Source organism: Diospyros lotus, chromosome 5, assembly GCF_014633365.1.
Source record: "Diospyros lotus cultivar Yz01 chromosome 5, ASM1463336v1, whole genome shotgun sequence".
NCBI classification, from domain to species: domain Eukaryota; kingdom Viridiplantae; phylum Streptophyta; class Magnoliopsida; order Ericales; family Ebenaceae; genus Diospyros; species Diospyros lotus.
The window spans coordinates 480,234-498,986 of NC_068342.1; the positions used below are offsets into that span (position 1 = coordinate 480,234).

An 18,753-nucleotide genomic window follows, 5' to 3' on the forward strand; every position below is an offset into this window, starting at 1 on the left:
CCTTGCTGGAGAAGCAGGGCACGTGCAAGCTCGCTCTCACTTCATGAGCTTCCCTCTCTGCACGTGCTCCCCTTCTCCAACATGGGTTTCTCCCTCCAGCTTGTGCTTGGCTCGCTCTCTCTCTCTCTCTCTCCTCACACAATATGGCAATGGCCAAGGTATGCTCTATATATATAACCACAGCTGAAGTTCGGACTTGCCCCCATCAAATGTTTAAAGTTATCAAAATCTCTCTCTCTCTCTCTCTCTCTGCATGGACTACATATATATATCAAGCCCCCATTGTAATTTGCAGGGTTTGTGTATCTCGAATGACAATGCAGTTCGCATCTCCAAGATGACGACCAAGATTCAACTGTAGTCATTTACAGAAAAACAAGAGATTCAACTGTCGTCAATCTAACTAGAAGAAGACCTCTCTTAATAATCAACAGATGGAAAGCACAGCTCACTATTCATTTGGATCAAATCAATACGCATCAACAAAGCATTTACCAGTCATTTTGTAGCAGTTAAAATGTCAGCTGAAGGAAAAGATGAAGGTATATTAATATACCTATAGTGATGGTGACAATTGCTTCTGCATGTTTTTTGTTAATTAGTAAAAATTAAAAGAAACGATCGACCTAGTCAGAGATATTATAGAAACTGAATCGTAAGGTAAATATATATTGCTTTAGTTAGATTTGCATATTATCTTCATATTGCAGCTTTCGGGATCCGTGGTTTATCAAGCAGGAAATATATTTCTCTTACATGTTTAATAAAAGTATTAATCTTAAATAACACAAAAGGCAATACTTTGTAATGATAATCTTTAATTTATTAAATGCATTCGTAGGCACGTACGGTCTGGTAACAGATTAATATTAGGATTCAAACATTAGGAATCAATTATGGATATATCCAGCTTATATAAACATTTCACAAGTAGGAAAGATATAAAAGCCTTGCTACAGCCTAGCCAAACGATTCCACCCGATTTGCCCCTCTGCATATATACAAGCGGCTCAAAAGGATGGTATTAAAAATACTTTTCTTTTTGTACTTTTCTTTCCCCTAAAAAGAAGTGAAAGAACTGATAAAAATAAAAGAACTCCTTTACATATGCATGACATATATAATTTTTATTCATGTTATATAATTGGATACTATTATTAATATATCACATAAAAAGTCAATTTGCCCATAGTACATGTAAATAGCTATAGTTTCATAGGTACGTGTACCTTTTTAAGGGCCCAATTGAAATTTGACTTTGGATTAATCTATTCTATCCAATAACATAGATTGACTAAAGGGCTAAAAATGATAGCAATATCTCGTTCAAATTGTAAATTTGTTCCCCAACCCTTCTTTGATTGCCTTCTATCTTATTTATCTTCTTTCATAGTTGTCTCTAGCAAGCCTCGATGATTGTCATCACCTCGCAGACCATCATTGTATCGCCTTATCGCATTGCCTCTCAATTGTGATTGACTAAGTAGAGAGGCGAAAGTGACAAAGTGATGCAACAATAATTGGTGAGGTGATCTAGTGATGATCGAAACTTATTAGAGGCAATCATGAAAAGAGAGAGAGGAGAGAGGAAACGAACAAGAAAGAGGCAAGTAAAGTAAATTTACAATTTAGAAGAAAATATTTTTATTATTTTTTCGCCCTTTAAACAGGCTCTTAATAAGGTTGTCTGATAATGTAGAAAGGATCTTTGGCCTTTCTTTAGTTAATATAGTCAAATGGGTCTCGATCAATCTATGCTGGTCAAGTTAAATATAATTCAATTGTAATTTAAGTGTCAAATAAATAATATTTTTGAATTAAATAATACTTTTGTAATTATTAGAATGATACATATGAATTGCATGCATATGTTTGACGTGCGTACGTACGTACAGAGAGTACTTGTTTAGAGAAGTTATATACAGATACAGTACTGTGTAGCTCTCGCTCGCTGATGAAAAAAAAGCCCTTTATTAAGCCTTTGATAAATGAACAGAAATTGCAGTTTAGGCAGTGAAGGGTAGTACATTACGTAAGCTGCAGAACGTAGTACTAGCTAGTGTACGTACGAGTGAACACCAAATCCTTGATCCATTTTTGGTCCAAAGGTGAAATCGTTCACTCTAGGTGCCTCCCACACTCAGTTCAACAGGACGTGGAGGGTTAATCATAGTGATCTAGTCGGATACAGTGGCTAGACTCGAGCTCACCGCGTATAAAGAGTCTCCCTCATTTTGAAAAAAAGTACCTCACATTGTCGTTTGCGAAACTCAATCCTCGATCTTGATCTAAGATTCATCACGAAAGACATTTTGTGCCCCCTCCTTGACCAACCGAACTGTTCATGGGGCTCCTTATCCATTTTTGATGGGTTCAAGACCTGTGGGGATGAGAATACTGTAACTCCGGGGTTAATTAAGCTGACGATGCATGCGCGTATGTTTTTTTCAGGGGCTGTGCTCTAATCAGACTCATCTGGGTGCGTATATCATGAAGAGAATTAAGGGGACACACACATGTACATATATATATATATGTATATTTTAATTTTGATTGATGGTGGACATTGCAATAGTGCAGAGATAGATTGATGATGATGATGATATGATGATGATAAGGTTGCGTACGAGAGAGAGAGAGAGGACTGTTATCTATGTGAGTAAGAGAGAGAGAGAGTTGATTTGGCAGTAGTAGTCTAAATAGTCAAAAAGAGAGGGAAAGAAATAAATAAAGGGGTTTGCGTAAGAAAGTGATGGATGGTAGGTGTAGCTCATCATTATCGTTTTCGTCAGAGTGGGGGACTCCGCTCTGCCCGCCGTGGGATTCCTTCCTTCCAGGTGCCCCCTCCGGCTTGCTTAAGCTTGTTGGAAATTGAAAAAGCAGCAGAGACAGGCACAGAGAGAGAGAGAGAGAGAGAGAGAGGAAACCTTAAATTACAAGCAATGGGAAAACAGTGAAGAAGAGAAAGATACAGAGATAGAGAGAGAGAGAGATGACAGACACACAGACAGAGAAGACGGAGGAGGTGGAGGAGAATGGAGACGAAGAGAAGGAAAAGCAAGGAAACGAATATAACTCTCTTCCGTACAACCTTACCCTGGTGGGTCGCACTAATACCCATAAGCCAATGCCATGTTGGCTTAATTATTAATTAATTAAATGAGACTGTTAAATGTTAATACTATTCATTCATTTCTTACCTAATTATGTTTAATTTAACATTAGCTACCAATAAAAATATTAATTAATTAAAATATATATGTAATTTATTATAGTTGAGTTTGGCAGGTGAAGAAGAAGCAGGGAACCTTTAATTTCTGGGCCCCACGCCTCGCCTTGCCTTAGTCAACTCTCCTTTCCTTTCCTTTCCTTGCTTCCCCTCACTCCCTCCGTCCCTCCCACTAAGTAGCTCCTATTCTTCTTTTTTAACTTTTTACCCCAACCTATCCCTAATCTTTATTATGGAGTGTTGATTGATCATGCGAGATTATTGATCTATAATTGTGAATGCAAGTACACTTTTAATTAAATGTTTTATTTAAAGAGTTGTATGCATGCTTCCCAATAATAAAGGAAAAAACCCAGCAGGCACAGAGATCGAACATGCGTTGGACCCCTGACCCTGCATCGATAACGCATGTATACTTTATTTTTATATTAAGTGTATTTATTTTATATATATATATATATATCAATCCTGTCATCATGCATTAATATATATGTTTCAAACTTCAAGCACTTTGTGCCCCCAGCTGGTCACAGCTGAGCTGCCCATACAGGCAAACATTAATATATATGAATTGGATCAGTTGTTGTGGAAGAAGAAGATAGGAGGGGCTGCGCATGATGATTGTGATCATCATCATGATGAGATGATGATGATGAAGAAATGGTCTTTGATGATCTGCGGGAGTATGGTTTTGATGATGATGATGATGATGATCCCTGGACCTGGTACACGGCGTAGAGCAGCAGCTGAGCTATCCCAAGAATAAACCCAGCTCCATTTGGTACCTAATCCAATTTTAATCAATTAACAGCAACATATCCATCATTGCACCATTCATCCATATATATATATATAAGCATTAACTACTTAATTTACTTTACTGGCCTTGCCTGGCCCCCATTAATTAATCCATGCAATTAATTAATTAGTTAATTAATACTATCTGCGGCCCATGTGGTCTTCGTGTATAAGATATAGTCAAATGTATAAATTCATCCTTTTAACTTTCATATCTTTTTTTTTATTGTGGCACTTTTAATTTTACTTGATTCTAATTGCACCCTGATCCAATTAATATGACATAAATTCACTCCTCAACTTTTACCTTTTTTTACTGTGACACATTCAACCTTGTTTAATTTCAATTGCACCCATGAACTAACATTTAGACTGTTTTGGAATTGTAATTAATATTCACACACTTTTAATAAGATATGATGCATTACCTCGAGATTTAAATCGATCGTATGATCTATTTTCGATGTTAATGATAACATAATTCAAACTTTTGACACTATTTTTGTTTTAAGTTCAAAATTTTCTAATCTAATCTAACCAAACAATACTACTTATGCTCCAACTTCATCTTCCAACGAAGATCACGATGAGAATGAACTTGCGGTGATTGGATTGGAAATCAGGTTGGAGATTTGGCCAATTATTCTGGGTTTGGTAAGTAGATTTTGGTGTTACACAAAGATTTTTTTTTAAGAAAAAGGAAAAGAAAAAAAAATAAAGTAGATTTACCTTTTCTTTTCGTTTTGACTTTTTTAATATAAATAAAATTTACATCAATAATACTAAAAACTAATTACTTTATATCAAGCGAGTGTACATCACACGTTGTGGGTCACGTTGATCAAGTGTTCGTATGACATGAAATTGACTAGTGATTCATAGGTGCAATTGGAGTCGAACAAAATTAAGGGTGTCATAATAAAAAATTAAAAATAAAAGTTGAAAGGTGAATTTATGCCATATTAGATGATTTAGATGTATAATTGGAATTAATTAAAGTTGAATATTTTATCATAAAAAAATATAAAAGTTAAGGGATGGATTTATAAAAAAATTAAATCACATCAAATTAAGATGTACTGAAAGTGACACAATAACAATATCTATAAAAAAAAAAATAGCTATAGATCATGTGAATCAAAACTATTGCCCAATAAAAGCAAAAAGACAATGAAAAATTAAAAATTAAAAAATCAACCACCAACTTAGACCGGCAAACCATATAGATATGTATGATGTCATCATATCTATTTGTTATATATGTCGATGGATTATATATCATATAAAGTAAAAACCTATCATTATATAAGTGATGTGACATAATTAAATCGTCAGGTATGCAACAAATTAATTATATATTATATAGTCAACATGGGGCAGCAGTAGAGTAGAGTAGAGTGCGGGCGTGACATAATTAATTTTGTGCATTTAATATGATATATAATGATGAATGTATTACAATGTCATGTATTATTATTATTATATAAATTAACGTGTAAACATGTATTGAGATTGAGATTTGAGTAACTACTTACTCCAAGAAACCAGTCTCGTACAAGCACAGCATACAAAGTCCAAATCCCTCCATTCAAGAACACGAAGAATGAGAGCAGAAATGGAATGTACTCCACGCTTCTTGTCATCACCACCCTTTTCTGCACTTCATTTTACGTACCCGCCTATTAATTATTTGATTTTATCCAGTAATTAATCTCGATCGGAAATCTTGGCCAAATGTCGATCGAGGACTTCAACTAATTATATGAAGAGTAAAACCTCAACATGTAACTCTCTTAATTACGTTAATTTTTCTGACCCACTCAAGCACTATAATCATTAACTTGATAGGAAGAGAATATTATATGTAAAAAAAGGATAAGAAAAGATGAAATAATTAATGTTAAATTTATTAGTATGGGGGAAGCTTGATCGATCGTACCATGGCAGCAAGAGGTGAACCATACATGACAACATTGAGGCCAGCACCCAGGAGCCCAATCGCATCAATCCTCGTATCCCCCTCCATTGCCAAATGAGTTACTAGAATCACAGCCAGTAGGAACCCCACGTCCAAGATCCCAGCAAGAATCGCCGTCCTAGCCTGCATGCAGTAGTTAATCATCATCTTCATTTTCCAGTCAACGAAATTAACATGCATAATCCTGATGAGATAAATTGAATAATGAGCTTAGCTTAGCTTAATTATAATTACCCTCATTTTTGGAGGAGCGAACAGCAGAAACAGCGATACATAGACGGTCTCGACGACGACTCCGAAAGCGTTGACGGCGGCGACGAGATAGCTCCCCGGCCGCGTAATCCCGTAGTAAGTCCATAGCGATGAGCTGAGCAACGTGCAGATGTATGGAAGGCTGTCGAACTCCTCCGTTGATCGCTGCTTCACTATCCGCCAGAACGTCCCTCTGCAAATCAAGCCACAAAATTGCATCAACTACTGTACACACGCATATATATGAATTCAATAATTTCTCATCATTCATCCATATTAATTCCAGGGATCAAATTGATCGAGCATCTCTAGCTAGCTAGCGAGCTCATCATTCTTCTAATTCTCTTACGCTGGGGAAAGAAAGAGCAATACTGAGATGATGTCGCCTGAAACAAGAAGACGAAGTGTTAGCTTAGCCTATCTTCTGCATGCACTGATGAGTTGCTACGTGAAGAAACCTATCAAGTGAATGGACTAGTACCAGTTATTCCAACGCAGAAACTTAGGGTTTCCATGATGGGAAGAAAGAAAGTTGGATTAGTTGCAGAGTTGCTGAGAGACAGATCGAGACTTGATTTAAAGTCTTTGGATGGGATGACGGCACTAAATTTGTTTATTAGGTTTGAGAATATGCTAGCTTGACTTACACAATTTCTTTTTCTAACAAAATACACTCAACACCCCTTTGAGTATGGCCTAATTACAAGATTCCCCTCTTGTTTTCTAGAGATTGTAGTCAAGACATGGCTAGGTTTAAAAAATACGTCAAGATGCATTTGTCCTTGAACTCTAAAAAATATCAAAATACTTTCTCTCTCACACCCACGCACACTTTATATCCCTTGTTTTTTTTCTTCAATAACCTTCATAATTAATGATAGTACAATATTTAAGATTGATCACCTTTAACTCTACCTTAATATACGATTACCTATAAAAAACATTAGAGTTGAATTCCTTAATATGGCTTTGGATGCTTAAATCAGCATAATAAAAAAGCAAAATAAATATATAGTGGGTGCAAAGGAGTTTCTTGGAATTTACATTTCTTTATAGACGTCCCACACCATCGAGCCCCAACAGATGGTGTATGAGGTAAATCAGATAATCTAGTGACTCTCGATTTCAATCTCAAAATAACACTCAAACCATGATAGAGCAGCTCCAAAAAGAGTCATCAAGACTACCAGGCTATGTCCTTAGAAGTGAGTGCAAAAAAATTCTTGATTTTCCTAAGGAGGATATTACCTTTATATTGGGAAAGTATACTGAAATACCCAGAGTCATTTTCGAAATTCCCAAGCTCACTTACCTTGAATTAGAGACGAATTTATTAGACCATACAAAATTAATGCAGAGTTCAGATACTACAAAAATAAAGTAAGTCAAGATATTTAGAATTATCTCTAATTAATACTCTTATACTCGATTATCTAGGGCTGACAAAAAATTTGTCAAACTAGATAAAGATATCGTGGGTTTCAAATTCTCTTAGATTAGGATCCAAAAGTTAGATTATAGTGTTTATCTTTCAAAGTTAAATAAGGTGAAATTCTTTGAGTATTTTTTGATAATAATAATCTTAATATTTTTTTTATTTTAATAAACCCTAGGTACATTGTCAGATCTTATCGATATTTACTTAGTGGTTATTAGTTCTTGTTTATCATCAAGATTTGCTTTTTCTTTTGTAACGGGGAAGAGATTAAAAATTTAGAGTGGAATAAAGACTGTATGATATCTTTTCAATGGTACGGCATTCACTGTAATTTTGCAAAAAAATTAAAAAATAAGAGTGATTCTAGCAATTAACCATTACGTAAGGGTGCCGAATGTAATTAACTTAATTAGATTCTGACATTGTCGTAACTCGTAAACACGCTGGAAAGTAACTTGACAGAAAGGGAAACAGCAGGAAGGACAGGGAGAGGTTGCTTTTCCTGATTCTGAGTATGGATTATGTTTAATTAATCTCTAAGTAATGGATTATATTTAATTAATTAATTACCGTGTCCGAAAAGCCAGATTGCAGAGAGAAGACAGAGAGCGTGCAGAGATTACGCTTTAGCTATTTAATTGGGATGAGTCACGTGGCCTGGTTGTTCTCCCTTCCGGCCGGCGACCAGCTGGATTCCACGTTTGATTACCCTTAATGTCAGAGATAATCCGTACTCAAATGACTTTATTACCCATGTGAGGGACAAGTGATAGAGGAAATAACTTAAATTACTTTATTAACCCTATAAGAGTCGAATTAGAGCCAAGTTGAGGCATCGCTCAAGTTGAGTTGGGGGCGAATTGAGGCCAAGCCTTGGTTGACTTGGAGTTTTGCCCTCATCGAGCTGTCTCCTTTCTTTGCACTTGTTTATTGTCACGGAATAACCTAAGTAGAAATAAATTACTCCATTATTCTTGTAGACTCGTCAATCACCATCTGTCATGTGTTTTGAGAAAAATAGGTAAATTTAATATAAATTTATTAAATTTTAAAAATATGATTATTTACTCATTGAACTTTGCTCAATGTTAACCATCCATCACCCGTTATATCTTGTATATGAAAAATGTCCATATGATTAACGAAATTTGAAAAAATTTAACAAACACTCACTAAACTTTAAAGATGTAACTATTTTCTCATTAAACTTTGAATTGTTACTACTTACTCACTGAACTTTCCTTAACGTTAATCATGTATCACTTGTTACATCACTGTTTGATCTTATAAATGGAAAACGTCCACGTCGCTAACAAAATTCAAAATAGCCCAATCAAATCCTTATTTTCGGCTGACTCAACTTCAATAGCGGCGGTTGCCATCAACCCTTTCGCCCACTGTCTTGCCTCGCGACCTTGCTGCCTGGTGCCTCATCGCCTCGCTTCTCGTGCGCCAACTGTCGTTGTTGGAGCAAGGGAAATGAGATAGAGAAGAGAGAGAGACAAAACTCTCTCACCGTCGCCACCTTGCTGCTTAGTGCCTCGCCATCGCCTCACCTTTCGATGCCATGCCGCTCTCGTTTGAATCGTAGCTGTTGGAGCAAGGGAAGATGAGAGAGAGAGAGAGAAAGAATACTGTTGAGTTGGGTGAAAATAAGAATTTGATTGGGTCACTTAGAACTTTGTTAGCCACGTGGGTATTTTTCGTTTGCAATATTAGATGATAATGTAATGGGTAATGGATGGTTGACGTTGAGCAAAGTCTAGTGAGTAAGTAGTAACAATTTAAAATTCAGTGAACAACTAATTACATTTTTAAAGTTTAATGAGTGTTTGTTAATTTTTTTCGAATTTCGTTAGTCACGTGAGCATTTTTCGTTTGCAAGATATAATAAGTGATGGATGGTCGATATTGAGAAAAACTCAATGAGCAAATAGTAACAATTTAAAGTTTTGTGAGTAAATAATTATACTTTTAAAGTTTAATGAGTTTATATTAAATTTATCCTTAGAAAAACTAATCTAAAGTCGCTATGTGTTTTTACTTGAAATTGCCAATTGTCTCTCAGATTCAACCCAACCTAGTCCAAATTTCACCCAATCTAAATTTGGAGCAATTGTTAACATGGAAGAGTCGAGTAAACCCAATTTACTCATTTGGACTTGGTCCATCAAGAATCTATTTAACAAGCATAGTTAATCAATAATCTCTCTAAAATCTCTCTAACTATTCGAGAATCTTTACCCAACAGCCAAATAACACTCCGAATGTCACTTTGGGCCATTTATAAGTAGGAATGAACTTCAAAAGGTATACACATGCTAATAGAACCCTATTCTATATTTGCTAACTTTTTTTCCTCAGGGACTTGAGTATCAGAGTTGTCAATATCCAAAACAAAGAATAATATTTTAATACTCAAAAAAAAAAAATGATATATATTCATTATTGTATTAATCTGGGGTATTTTTGTTATAAAGTCATTTTAGTGTACCTAAATTATAAATATACTAAACACGACAATAAATTAAAATGAGTATTCCATTAGTATTATTATTTTCGTTCTTATTCTCATATTGTCAATTTCTATTTCAATTAACCAAATGGATCCTATGGTACAATGCTACATGATCTACGATAGTGTAAAGGTAATGCTGTCGGCAAAATCAACGGTTGTTAATTTTCACGTGAATCATGCGGAAACTTTGTTTAATCAACATTTTGCTTTTAGACGTTTTGGAGGTTTGCTAATATAAAATAGGCAGCGCCATTCGCGTGACATATTTAATTTCCATGTGTTATATGCTCAAGGAATGTAATGATTATATAAAACAAAATGGTTCCCTTAAGTTTAAAAAAAAAAATTACAATCTACTCGTCTCTTCTTAGACAAAAAAAAACATATTCATGTTCTTGAATTTTTAAGTTTTTCTCTTGTGTAATTTTAAATTTTTCATGATTTTAAATATGTAACTGAATTATGCAAAATCATCCATTTAAACACTTAACTGAAAAATGATACGCACGTGTATTGACGTACCAACATTTTTGGCATCTCATTAGCTCATTGATATATTTTCATTTCTTTCTCTCTTTCTTTTTAGTGGTGTCTTCTCCGCTCTTCTTCATCTCCGACGTCTTATCAACTCTCTCTCTCTTTCTCTCTAACATTTCCTTAATTTTTTTAGGGTAATAGTTCTTGCAAGAGACAATTGGAGGAGACACAAGAGACGTCAGAGATAGAGAAAATGCAATCAAAGAGAAAGAAAGAGTTGAGGAGATGCTGACGGAGATAGAGAAATGGAGCTAATAAGACCCTAAAAAAAAAAGAGACGTCAAAAAACTGTCACGTCAAAATACATGTATATCACTTGCTGATCAGTATCTAAATGAGTACTTTTGCATAATTCATTGACATACTTGAAATTACAAAAAATTTAAGGTTGCACAAGAAAAAAATATAAAAAATTTAGAAACATAAATATATATATATATATTTTCTAAATTTAAGGACACATTTAAATGCATGAAAAGTTTAAAATTCTATGAAAAAAAAAAAGCGACAAAAATTTAGATGCATATATATGATTTTAGCCTTTCCCATTATTTTGGATTTGAAACTATGATTACGATGGCATTCAACAAGTCGCTAGGCAGTTGTCACTCGTGATAAGATTAAATAATTAAGAACGATATAAAATAGTAATAAAATTAATTAATTATATATATGTTTGGTGTCTCATATTTGAAAGAGTAAGAAATGTTAAGGGTGCTTGGCTTAGCGATTATATGACTGCTTATAATCTTTTTTTTCAACTTGTACGTTACATACCTTATCTAGTTATGTGTTTCTTAAAAATTTAAGAGTTTAAATGTTACCAAATTTATAAATTATTTTAATAACAATTTCAATAACTACCCTTAATTTTTTCAAATAAAGTGCAAAGAGCTTATTTCATCGACCAAGTTAATTTCAAATTTACTCTCTATAACCTCTAAAATTTTCAACCCTTTTTCCCATTTAAACTCTAGCCCATCCTCACCTCCAACTTTTGGCATCGTTACCTCCAGCCCGTCGCCATTACTGTCGTTTGTGTCCTCCTTTAAATAAGTCTCCTCCATTTGTGTCTATCTTTGTCGTCTTCATCTTTTCCTTCGTGTATATATATAATATATTTTATTGTATATTATGTTAATATATTTTTTTAATAATTATGTATAATTTATCAACATTTAATGATAAAAATTTTATTAATTAGACATCAATTTATAATTTATTTTTTTAAAAAATTCATATTTTTATTTATATTATTCAGTAATATATTCATTTTTTTATGTTTTTGTTAAAGTATAATAGTTTATCAATTTTTTCAAACTAAACATGTAACTATATAAATGATAACTTAAAACATATTTATCCAAACATGTTATTAATTTAACTGCTATCAAATTTTTAACGTTAACACAACATATAAGTATAAAGGGTTACAAACTCTTTAAAAAAACAGGATATGCCAAACAACCTCTTAATAGATGGCGATGGCTTGGGTGGGGTGGATTGGTTTGGAATCAACGGTGATGTTTGGCGGTGATGCCATTGTCATCGTCACTCTCAAGGGCCGAAGCAGAACGGAGCTCATAGGGTCCCCAAGAGAGTGCTTTGATGAACTTGTTGACGCTGAAATGCTGTGAAAGCGGCGGCTTCGGAAGGCTCCATCCCTTGTTGAGGCTGCGGTTTCCATTCTTCTTCATGCCGCCGTCTTCGTCTTCGTCAAGTCCTTGCATCTCAATGTCGGCGGCTTTGACAAGGTGGGCCGAGCCTTCTTCTTGTTCTTCCTTCAAGATTGACTTGTTCTTGTAGATGGTGTAGACCACCAGTTGGGCCGTGCCCAGTCCCAACCCAATTACATTTGGTACCTGATCACTCATTATGGGTCCATAAACAAACACTCCAATTCTTGTACCAATATAAAAAAAACACTCATTTAGGTAGGCTTTAGGATGTTATGGTTTTAATCTTTTTGGAACAACCCCCTTTTGTTCACTTAAGAGCCTAGCTAAATGAATTGTTTTCATGTAAGTTGGACGCCCAGTTGATAAGACCCAAGTCTGTCAACCGGGGCCTTGACCTAACCCAGTAGAAATTTTGCCCAAGGAATTTGACTATTGCATTGCAAATAGAAGTGATGAAGAAAGTTAAGAGAGATGGAGAATGCTAAGCTCACAGCGATGTAATAGTCCTTGACCAGCACAGAGTAGAGGGACCAAACACCTCCGTTGAGGAAGAGGAAAAACGAGAGGAAAAACGGCATGAACTCCACGCTCTTGCTCTTTATCACCATCCTCTGTCAAACCCATAATAAATTAAACCTCAATTTCTGTTAAAATTAATCAATCAAAGGTTTTTGTTTTGAGTTTCCAATGACAGGAAAACAAGCCAATATAGAATAAAATCAAGTTACCATGGCTGATAGAGGTGCAGCATACATCCCTAGAGAGAAAGCTGAACACACAACCCCCACAAATGTAAGCCTGAGGCTTCCATGGATTGCTAGCAGAGCCACCACTATCACTCCCCCCAGAAACCCAATGTCCAGCGCTGCCACCAACTTCACATGTTGAACCTGCGCCCAGTAATCAATGATCAATTCAATCTACGTATCATCATCATACATACATATACATATATATATATATACACACACATAGATTTTGCGTTAATTACTTTTGTCTTCTTTGGAGCATAGATGAGAAAGAGGGCGACATAGATGAACTGCAGGACAGTACCGGCGGCGTTGACAGTAACGACAAGAAAGCCATCTGGCTTCAGAAGCCCGTAGAAAGACCACAGGCTTGTGCTCAGTAGGGTGGCGATGTAGGGAAGCCCTTTGTAATTCTCGGTCGATTTCTTCTTCACCACTCGCCGGAATGTCCCTCTTAATTCACCACACAAATAAAATTCAATTAATAAATTAATAAATACCTCTTCTCAGAACCTATATCTACACGCATATACATACTTACATGGGAGATAGGAAAACCAGAATAGAGATTACATTGCCTGCATTCAGAAGATATAAATATTCAGTAACATCATTGTTGAATGTTTAAGGGTTCATCCGAGAGAGTTAACAACTAATTTGATAATTAACCTATAATCCCAACGATGAAGCTCAAGCTAGCGGCCATGGATGGAGGCTTGCTTGGTTGGGATTTGGAAGGTGTACAGATTTTGAGCAGATGGGTGAATTTGAGTGGTGAATTTGAGTGAGTGGGTGGTGAATTTGAGTAGGTGGTGAAATTGAGTGAGTGGCTGTGGTTTGGCGACGAAACAAGCGGCTAGCAGAGGCTTAGGCCTTGGGCTACAGGCTAAATAACATTTTTAGGATTAACCTACTAGTAGAAAAGCGTCTACCGAAAATTTTACCGAAATTTTTAATTTATTTTTTCAGCTTTTATCTTTTCAGAAGCCCGCCCATTTTCTCCCTCTCCCTCTCCCTATTTCACTGTCTCTCCCACATTTTCCCTCTCAAATTCATTGCTGCAAAGAGCATCGGCCATCGCCCCTCCCAGCTTGCCCCGCCACCACCGTGAGCACCTTCCGCCGTCGCGCCCCCCATCGCCGTGAGCACCTTTCGTTGTCGCCCCTCCCTCTACCGTCGCCCCCCTAGACGGTCGTGCCCACCCCCCAGCCCCTAGCCGTTCACACCGCCTTCGGTCTCCCCCACCTGCTGGCCCCTCTGACCAACCACCGCGACCCGTAAATTGCCCTCCCCCCCCCCCCCCACTGCCATTTATCCCCACCCACCACTGCTTGCACCACGCATAATAAGGAGCTAGGGTTTGTAAAGACAGCCAAATCATTTCTTTTGCTTGGGAGCTGCGAAAGTTCTTAATGCAATTGCACTTCATTTATCGCGATTCCGTTCTCCAAGTGTCTTTTTTCTTTCTGTACCACGCATCTATTTGTGCAAATGTATGTGTATATATTTTGATATGTACTCGTTTATTGGATGTTATTGTTGTATTTGATCTTCTTCCCTCTTTGTATCTGTACCAGTGATCTCTTTTTTTTTTTTTTTAATTGTACTCTCTGCTAATGATTTTGTTGCTGTATTTATATGTGTGCTGTTGACAATGAACCTTTGTTGCCAACTGATATATTGGACATGTTTGCAGGTTGTAAATTTTTTTAAATTCACAACTAAGGTTTTTTGGATCAGAATTTCCTTGTATTGGAGCAAGTAATCCCGTGTGAATTGTCAAAGATGTCTCAAAAAGCGTTGATGGAGCCGGATTTGAGCAAGCTGGATGTGACAAACATTGGTAATTTCATTTGTGAATCATTTTCATTACTTTCAGAATCATTTTGATTACTTTCAGAATGCATTAAGTTGTGATTTTGGTGTTTTGGGGAGATTTAGTTTCCCTTTTCATGGCAAATTAATTTTAGCAAAAGATTTATTAAATTAATACGGAAATGCACTACATAAGAATAAGAACATAAACAAAGGTTTAAGATACATTAACAAGAATAGATGGATGAAAGTTAAAAAGTTGACTTGGATAAAACTATTGGATTTGCAATATGTAGCAGTTTTGTGGGATTAATAGGATTTTGATTTCTTTTACTTTGTTTAACAAGTTGCAGAATTGTTTTTTAATTTTTTTATCATCCTATCCAGGAAACGTAGTTCATAGTTTTGAAGATGAATGTTTCGAAATCCATGACGAATTGCTAGGCACAGAAAATCATGATACATGCAATGAAGAAATATTAGTAGATGAGAGTCGGATTGTCCCGGAGGTTGTTCATTAAATTTTTTTTTTCTTATATGCAGGTAATGCAGTACAGTATGTTAATGAATACATGCAAGGACGGCCGAGAGCATGAGTTTTATAAATCTCATCGTTAAACCAAGTGTGAAGTGAAAGATCTAACATTTTAGTCACCTTGAAAATTTTATTATTGTACTTTTGATTTTGGAAGTTATGTACTCAGTAATCATACTAATTTTTATTAAGAATTTAATTTCTTAAAACATATTTATGAGACTTTTGGCAAATTGGTTCAATTTTATTGTAACAATATTTAACTTGCTTGTGTAAAACTTTTATTCATGTAAATGATGGTTGGAGCATTTAAATGCTTGCTGATGTCCATTTTATCTTCTTACATTTTGGAATTGGATTTTGTTCTATTGCCAGAAAATTTCTATCTTTTTTATATGATGATTGCTCTATTGGCAACTAATGCCAAAAACACACATATTGTAAGTATATATTATGATTTATGATGGCAACTAATATGAGTGGTTAAATTTGTACAGGTTTTATTATACTATTAAGCTGAGTTAGAAAAATTTGTTTCTGCATTTAGACATCATGTGTAATGAGTTGACTATCCTTGCCTTCTAGTTTGTGCTTCACTCCTTCCTGTATATTATTATATAGTGTAAATAAATTCAGCAGAAGCATTGTTAGCTATAAATTTTGCAGACAGATTTACTAAAGGTTAATTTATGAATCAGCTGATAATATGTTTGAATTGACCAATCAAGCGAGGCTACATGGGAGAAAAAGTTCATTTGGATGAACAAAATGCACACACTCGCACAAATCTAGTTGTCTTGAACAAGCAGTCCCAATTGGTCCAAGAAATTCCCATATTAAAAATAATGTAATTAAGGGGAACAAGCAACAAATGAAGAAAAAGAAAGTAGGTTTAATAATTGCAATCTCAATAATAGCTTAAACATCACGAAATTAAAAAAATACAATAATACCTCGACATCTAGAAAGTCATAAATTTTGTACAAATACATATGCAACGACAGTAATACTTAGGTTGCTGTGGAGCAACCTTACTGCTACAGGAGGATAATATCCTAACTCTCAAACAATACTATCACATATGCTTTCTTGATATCACTAACAGAGTTGGTGGTGGGAGATGTGGTAGCAGAACTGTTGGTGCCGATTTGAAGAGAGGGTAGGAAGTTCAAAATCTACAGGACCTGAAATTGAAAGAGGGTAAGATGTGGTTTTGCTGGCATCAATGGATGTACCAGGTTGTGAAGCAATGACAGAAGCTGTCACATGCTTTTTTGAACGCTAGCACCCTCTATGCATGTGCCTCTCACAATATTTCTGATTGAGAACAAGATCCCTGTTGCATCTCCACTTCTTCCCGTTAGTTCTTCTACACTTCCTTGGTTCTGGATCCATCTCACTCTTACAATGAAAGGCCTGAAGATTGAATCCTATAACTAAAACCAATCAAGGAAAAACAAAAAGAAAATTCAGGTCAACATTCCCCTTTGAAATATCTATAGCCAAGTGATAATTTTGTTGGAGGGAAGTGAGTTGAAAATAAGCCAAGGGTATCAAGACACAATTCACTGCTAGATTTAGAGAATGATAAAACTTAAACCATTTAAGAAGACAAGTAAAATACTCATGATTAAGTTGAACAAACATAAACCCATCTTAAAAGGGTCTTCCTATATGAGCCTTTATTCAAATTGTGAAGAAGCAATCCCATTAGTATGAAAGCATTCAAATGTCAAGATTGATAAGCTAAAACAAAAAATGTTCTCAAATAAATCTAGAAATCACAGGAAATTGCATAGAACAACAAAACACCATTTCTAACACGATTATGAAAATAAGCCATCTTAAAAACTATAACCCGAACCAAACTCAAATATTACATTCAGAAATTGAGAAACAATAACATATTTAATTCACTTGACAGATCTCAAATACTAAAAACAAATCAATAGGTACTTAGTTGGAACAAGTTTCAAGTCCAGTAAACAAACATCTATACAAACCAAGATCACAACTTATTAAATAAAATATCTGTAACAGTCAAAAAATAATAAGATCAATTCCAGTTCATCTACAGTTTCTCAAGCAAATAATGCCACATCTTCAAATGACCTAGTAAATTATACAAATTTCCACAACATAAAATCCATTCCAAATTTCAAGATGGAAATCATAACCCAACTAAAAAGAAATCAACTTTCAAGTATAAACCCCTAAAGCAAACAACATTTCAAGCACAAGTCAGCAAGCATAATTCAAAGCACAAGTCATTAACATGACTAGTAACACAACAAAAATCCATTTACAGCTTGGGTAACATAAAACCATCTCAACTCCCCCCCCCTCCCGGTGAGAACTCAAATTTCAAGTCTAAACTTGTAAAACAAGCACAAGCAAAGCACAATCACTAACTCAAGCACTGAGAGCAACAAAAAAAGAAGAAAAAGAAAACGAAGAAAGAAGCCCACTTACAACTTGGGAAATGATTATAGATTCCACCATTAGCAAAGCCAAAGAACCTGGTGACACTCATCTAGATGGGGAGAACTTGGGAAATGTAGTTGCATATGATGGCCTGCTGTCGGAACCCATACCACTACGCCAACATGAACCCACACTTCCCCTGTTTTTAAATATGTTTGACGAAGCTTGGCGCGCGCGCGCGTGAGAGAGAGATGGAGGGATGGATGCTATGTGACTTGGAAGAGATGAGAAATTTAAAAAGGAAACGAAAAGCCAAAATCACCCGAAGAAAGCAAAGAATGGCACCAGCCCACACCCACTGGCAGATGGTAGCGCCATGTATTGCAACCAATCCATATGGGGATTAAGCTATAGAGAAGGGGGGGCGACGGCGGAAGATGCTCGCAGCGATGGGAGGCGAAACGATTGTGCTCGCAGAGGTGGCAAACCGGGGGGGACGCCAGTCCTCGTGACCGGGGGGGCGACAGTGGACGGTGCGCGCGTGATGGGGGGCATGACCGTTTAGGGGGGCTACGGTGGAGGGAGGGGCGACAATGAAAAGTGCTCGCGGTGATGGGGGGCGCGATGGCGGAAGGTGCTTTCGGCGGTGGCAGGGCAAGCCGAAAGGGGCAATGACCGATGCTCTTTGCAGTAGTGAGTTTGAGAGAGAGAGTGTGGGAGAGACAGTGAAAGAAGGGAGAGGGAGAGTGAGAGAGCAAAAATGGGGGAGAGAGAAAATGGGTGGGCTTTTGAAAAGATAAA

The 18,753-nt window shown here is 36.0% G+C and overlaps 2 protein-coding genes and 1 long non-coding RNA gene across 3 annotated transcripts; 1 reads left to right on the forward strand and 2 right to left on the reverse strand.

The window, feature by feature from the left end:
• Nucleotides 1-3,747: 3,747 nt before the first annotated feature.
• Nucleotides 3,748-6,815, reverse strand: LOC127802374 (bidirectional sugar transporter SWEET17-like). The gene is made up of 5 exons (XM_052338138.1): nucleotides 6,739-6,815; nucleotides 6,607-6,643; nucleotides 6,240-6,450; nucleotides 5,967-6,128; nucleotides 3,748-4,014 (listed from the first exon to the last, which is right to left on the reverse strand). The coding sequence occupies exons 1-5, from the start codon at nucleotides 6,770-6,772 to the stop codon at nucleotides 3,787-3,789; spliced, it is 672 nt and encodes a 223-aa protein (XP_052194098.1). The 5' UTR covers nucleotides 6,773-6,815; the 3' UTR covers nucleotides 3,748-3,786.
• A 5,299-nt stretch (nucleotides 6,816-12,114) lies between these two features.
• LOC127802375 (bidirectional sugar transporter SWEET16-like) lies at nucleotides 12,115-14,037 on the reverse strand. Its single transcript, XM_052338139.1, has 6 exons — nucleotides 13,848-14,037; nucleotides 13,720-13,756; nucleotides 13,421-13,631; nucleotides 13,158-13,319; nucleotides 12,921-13,040; nucleotides 12,115-12,612 (listed from the first exon to the last, which is right to left on the reverse strand). The coding sequence occupies exons 1-6, from the start codon at nucleotides 13,882-13,884 to the stop codon at nucleotides 12,265-12,267; spliced, it is 915 nt and encodes a 304-aa protein (XP_052194099.1). The 5' UTR covers nucleotides 13,885-14,037; the 3' UTR covers nucleotides 12,115-12,264.
• A 145-nt stretch (nucleotides 14,038-14,182) lies between these two features.
• Nucleotides 14,183-15,851, forward strand: LOC127802376 (uncharacterized). The gene is made up of 3 exons (XR_008023271.1): nucleotides 14,183-14,629; nucleotides 14,875-15,021; nucleotides 15,537-15,851. It is a non-coding gene; the product is annotated as an uncharacterized LOC127802376 (long non-coding RNA).
• The last annotated feature ends 2,902 nt before the right edge of the window (nucleotides 15,852-18,753 follow it).